Raw genomic sequence first — 5,694 nt, 5'->3', positions numbered from 1 at the left:
CATCTTAATGTGAGTTTATAGAATATGCGAGAAAAAATTATTAGATAGCTCGGACTGGGATTCAAACCCAGAACCTTCCGAAGACATGTCGGCTACTCTACACGGAAAAAAGTAAACTGTAATATTCACTCGGATTCCGGTTAGTTTTTATAATTTCAAACAGTAAAGCGGACATCGGGGTGGCAAAAATGTAAATATTACAGAACTTAATGTAGAAAGTATAAAAGCCACAGTTTATAATTTAATATCCAAAATAAGTGATTAGTAGTTTTCACTATAGTAAATAACGACTCTTTCATCTTTAAAATTACAGTTTCAAACAGTAAAAAATGCCATTTCAATAAATAGTCCATATTATGAAAAGAAGGGGAACTTAGATGAAAGAGAAAAGGGTCTCACTCTGGGAGAATTTAACATTTCAAACAGTAAAAATTATACTTTCAAAATATACATTTTACCAGTCTAAGCAAGTCAATAATTACAGTTTGACTTTTGGCGTTGCGTTTAAAATTTACCATTTTACTTTGTAAATATTGACGTTGCTTGTATTAAAAATTTACTAACTTTATTTTATACTTTTTACATATCATAACATCATTTTTTAGGTACGAAATGATAAATATTAAAGTCTGAATTCTTAATTATTATACTTTAACATTTTAGACATTTGCCTAGCGAATATTACTGTTTGAAATAGTATTTTCTTCCATGTAAAGAGTAAATTGTAACGTTTAAATTGTAAATATTACAATGTGAATAGTAAAATTACGATTTTACTGTTTTAAATGGTAATTTTTAGCAGTTGATCATTACTTATTATAAATCGACTGTTATTTATTACAGTTTACTTTTTTCCGTGTACCATTTAAGCTATCCGGTCCATACTAAATTTCCTTTCACTTATTCTATATAAATTAAGCCACACCGATACGGTGTAAATTTATTTTACTGTTACACCGGTATTACACCGGTTTAACACCGGATTTTTAACACCGCAAAAGAGCACCGCTACACCGGTGTTGATACATAGGTGTTACATAGCTGTCTGAAAATGAGTCCATTTTTAACACCGCTTTTTTTACAGTGTATTACTATTACTATCTAATTCGTAAAAGATCTGTTTTTGATCTACAGGCGATCAAAAACCGACTAAAAATTATGCAACGTTTTGGTCTATTTTTGACCTTGATGCGATCAAAACCAGTTAAATGATTGTGACAAAAAAAGTCTGATTTTGGTCTTGAAACAATAGAAAACAACTTTATTATAACATTAAAAATGATCTGAAATTGGTCTGAATTGGGAATAGTACGGGCAAAAACAGATTAAATTCTTATATAAAATAGATACACATAATAAAATTAAATTGAATGATAAATATTAAAAATTTTTATTAATCATAAAACAGACTAAATTTTTTGACCCGGGAATCGAGGTTTTTGACAAAGGGATGTTATTAATTAGTTATTCTTCTGTATTATAAGACTAATTTTACTATAATATAAGTTTCAGTTACATAATTATAGCTTATAATTGATGGAATTCCAAATGTCCCACCAGTCATTATAGAATGCCCCATTAACAATATTATTGTATTAATAATAAGAATAAAATATAAGGCATTCACAATTCCGTGGTGATGGAATCATATTCTTCGCGTAATCGATCTTCGACATCTGGCGACAAATCATTAGTCACATCCAACATAACACGCAATTCTTCCGGATCTTTTCCTGACATTCTATCCGCCATTATTTGAGTAGTAACCTCAACTAGAGTTGGTATTTCTAAATAATCAGCAGCTTTTATTACTTTGAAAAGTTGGTTAATTTCTATGTCCTTTAACAGAATAAGCAAATTTTTTTTATTTTATTTACAAATCTACAACACTATCTTATTTTTAATTTCAATGTCTAATTACCCCAAAGTGATTTTTATCAATATCAGTAAGTTTTATTTCTTTTGGCCAACAATCTTCATCATCATCAACCAATTTTCTGGTTTCCTGATCATTTTCAGCGCACCACTTTAAAATTAAATTTAATTCCGACGAATCGACTTCTTTCAATTCTACTGGAGCACCATAAACCGCTGACATTAATTTCCTGGTACACAAATTTTTAATGGAATTCTGATGGATCACAATCTGTTTTTGATCTCTTGTGGAAACTACTATGTTATTCATCTAAAAGGCAAACATTCAATTATTACACACAAAAAAAAAATTTACTTGAATCGAGTAAAAAGTTTTAAAGAAATTGTTAAAACCTTATTAAAAGCGGCTTAAAATATAGCAACAACAATAACAATTTTTAAGAATTTCGTCCTTTTGAATAGAGTAGAAAAATTCTTAAACTAAGAAATTATTCTTAAAGTAAATTTTATCTAATTCAAAAATTTTTCGTCTTGACAATAATCAATATTGACAATGAAACTCTTCAAAATTATTTTCTGGGCTCAAGAATTTTTCTCTTAAAAAAACTAATAGTTTTTTTATTTTTAATACCTTCAGATCAATTTCTAATTAGAAAAAATTTTTAATCTTCTAAAAAACACTAACAAAAATGAAACAATGACTTTTTTTATACATCTACATTCTATATCTAAGAACAGTTAATACTCGAATTTTCTAGACGTATCAAAAAAATGTCTTTTAAAAATTGTCTATCGTCAGCGTAACAATTATCATTAATCAGCATCCGTGACATTTTATTAATTTTCTTATCAAATAAAATTCCTAATCTATAAACAAATATTATTTTATCCTTTTAAATAGAAATAATATTCTCTAAAATAAAATATCGATCTTTAAAAATTAATAATAATTTATTATTGAAAAAATTAAAAATTTTATCATAGACAACATATATAATTAAAAATAATTATTTTATTTGACTTAAAAATTGATTTAGAAAAATTTTATAATAAAAAGAATATCTATAGTGAGTGTAAATCTTTGTAATCAGTGATATGATCATCACGCTTTAGTGCATAATTATATAAAGTATATATTAATAAATAGTAACCTTGCAGTCACTATGTGACTGCCGAGACTTGTGGAAAAAATATTAAGTATTTTCTTAATTATTGACATTTTTGAAGATATAAGCTCATCCTAATGTTACGCTCATTGAGACCTTTCATTTGAATACCCACATCAATTATTCATATATTTTATATATATGATATTTGTGATATATATAAAATATATAAAATATTCGTGTGGGTATTCAAATAAAAGGTCTCCATGAGAGTAACAACAGAATGAGCTTATATCGTTAAAAATATCATCAGTTGACTAAAAACAATGTAATTTCTCAATCATTGACATTTATTGAAGATATATAAGCTCATTCCGATGTTATACTCATCAAGAGCATTCATTTGAGTACCCACATGCATTTTTGATATATTTTTCATATATACATATATATAATATATATAAATATATGAGAAATTGATGTGGGTACTCGAATAAAAGTTCTCGATGAGTGTAATGTTGGGGTGAGCTTATATTTTTAAAAATACCATCAGTGGACAAAATATGAAGTAATTTCTTAATTATTGACATTTTTGAAGATATAAGCTCATCCTGATGTTACGCTCATTGAGACCTTTCATTTGAATACCCACATCAATTATTCATATATTTTATATATATGATATTTGTGATATATATAAAATATATAAAATATTCGTGTGGGTATTCAAATGAAAGGTCTCCATGAGAGTATCAACATAATGAGCTTATATCGTTAAAAATATCATCAGTTGACAAAAAACGATGTAATTTCTCAATTATTGACATTTTTAAAGATATATAAGCTCATCCCGATGTTACAATGTTCGAGAGCTTTCATTTGAGTACCCACATGCATTTTTGATATATTTTTCATATATACATAAATATATGAAAAATTGATGTGGGTACTCGAATGAAAGGTCTCGATGGGTGTAATGTTGGGGTGAGCTTATATTTTTAAAAATACCATCAGTGGACAAAATATGAAGTAATGTCTTAATTATTGACATTTTTGAAGATATAAGCTCATTCTGATGTTACGCTCATTGAGACCTTTCATTTGAATACCCACATCAATTTTTCATATATTTTATATCTATGATATTTGTGATATATATAAAATATATAAAAAATTCGTGTGGGTATTCAAATGAAAGGTCTCCATGAGAGTAACAACATAATGAGCTTATATCGTTAAAAATATCATCAGTTGACAAAAAACAATGTAATTTCTCAATTATTGACATTTTTAAAGATATATAAGCTCATCCCGATGTTACAATGATCGAGAGCTTTCATTTGAGTACCCACATGCATTTTTGATATATTTTTCATATATACATATATATAATATACATAAATATATGAAAAATTGATGTGGGTACTCGAATGAAAGGTATCGATGAGTGTAATGTCGGGATGAGCTTATATCTTTAAAAATGTCAACAATTTACAAGATACAGGGTCATTTCTTAATTATATATCTAGAGATAGAGTATTTTTGAATGCAGCCTAAATACTTATCATAACAAATTTACTATTAGTGAGAATGAAATAAAGCCTTGAAAAGGCACAAATTCAAGTCAAGACCTTTGCGATGACACTAAATTTCACTAAAAAAATCAATTTTATTATATAAATACACTGGTCACAAAATTTTGCTTATTCTCTTAATAATATAGATTAATAACATTAAAAATTCATAATTCATTGTTAATCAATTCATATTCTTCGCGGAGTACAGCTTCATCTTTTTCGTGAAGGTCGTTGATCAAATTGAATTCCGCGCGTATTTCATGGGGTTCTTTTACACGAATTATGTCCGCCAATAGCTGAGTAGTGACATCTAGAAGACGCTCGATTCCCAAGTAGTTGGCAGCATTGATTACGTTGATTAGTTCATCATTTTCTATATTCTAAAATTTTCGCTTCATTATGCGCCAGGTTATTAACTATCTAAATACAGTCGAGTCGCGTTATGAGCCCGGTTTTTTTCCTTTTTCTTTTAACCAGACTCGCGTTAATACACGGAAAAAAGAAAACTCGAAAAATTACAGTATATAATGTGGTGCTTTGTGATGAAAACTGGAAAAATTACAGTTTCAGATTGTAATTATTACAGATTTTATACGAATTACATTGTAGAATGTAATATTTATATTGAAAGCTCTGAAAATTAAATTCAAAAATTAAATTTAGAAAAATGTTATTTCAAACTGTAATTTTTATAGTTTTGATTATGACAGGACCGATTTTACATTTTATACTGTAATTACTCCTGCTTTCTTTTTTCCGTGTATGAGAGAGACACTCAAAGAGCTGATAACGTGACATGACTGTGAATAAATGACTTACCCCGAAGTAAAATTGATCAGCTTCTGTTAATTGGACTGTCACCGAATCACCCTCAGCATTCGGTCGGGGAAAATTTCCGCCATTTGCTCTCGACCAGTCGATTATTTTTTTTAGTTCAGATTTGTTAACAGCAGGCAGAGGTACTTGAGAATCAGACTCTTCTTGAAACAATTCCAGCATTTCCGTCACTGTCGACCAATTGTTGACAACGTCTTTATCGACCAGGAAAATCGTACCGTCCGCTGATATTAGCTCCAGGTCAGCCATTTTTATGCTCGTTGAGTTACAAAGAATGCGAATAAATAAATAATTCACTT

General features: G+C 28.3%; 2 protein-coding genes across 2 annotated transcripts; both read right to left on the bottom strand.

Annotated features, from left to right (window-relative positions):
* Nucleotides 1–1,583: 1,583 nt before the first annotated feature.
* LOC123263010 (E3 ubiquitin ligase complex SCF subunit sconC-like) lies at nucleotides 1,584–2,207 on the bottom strand. The gene is made up of 2 exons (XM_044725524.1): nucleotides 1,922–2,207; nucleotides 1,584–1,839 (listed from the first exon to the last, which is right to left on the bottom strand). Exons 1-2 carry the CDS (start codon nucleotides 2,183–2,185, stop codon nucleotides 1,624–1,626), a joined length of 480 nt encoding a protein of 159 aa, XP_044581459.1. The 5' UTR covers nucleotides 2,186–2,207; the 3' UTR covers nucleotides 1,584–1,623.
* A 779-nt stretch (nucleotides 2,208–2,986) lies between these two features.
* Nucleotides 2,987–5,694, bottom strand: LOC123263488 (E3 ubiquitin ligase complex SCF subunit sconC-like). The gene is made up of 3 exons (XM_044726279.1): nucleotides 5,378–5,694; nucleotides 4,714–4,938; nucleotides 2,987–3,026 (listed from the first exon to the last, which is right to left on the bottom strand). Exons 1-2 carry the CDS (start codon nucleotides 5,642–5,644, stop codon nucleotides 4,723–4,725), a joined length of 483 nt encoding a protein of 160 aa, XP_044582214.1. The 5' UTR covers nucleotides 5,645–5,694; the 3' UTR covers nucleotides 2,987–3,026; nucleotides 4,714–4,722.

Source organism: Cotesia glomerata, linkage group LG4 (genome assembly GCF_020080835.1).
Source record: "Cotesia glomerata isolate CgM1 linkage group LG4, MPM_Cglom_v2.3, whole genome shotgun sequence".
NCBI lineage: Eukaryota > Metazoa > Arthropoda > Insecta > Hymenoptera > Braconidae > Cotesia > Cotesia glomerata.
The sequence above is the reverse complement of the archived record's forward strand: the minus strand, read 5'-3'. Positions and strand labels throughout refer to the sequence as shown.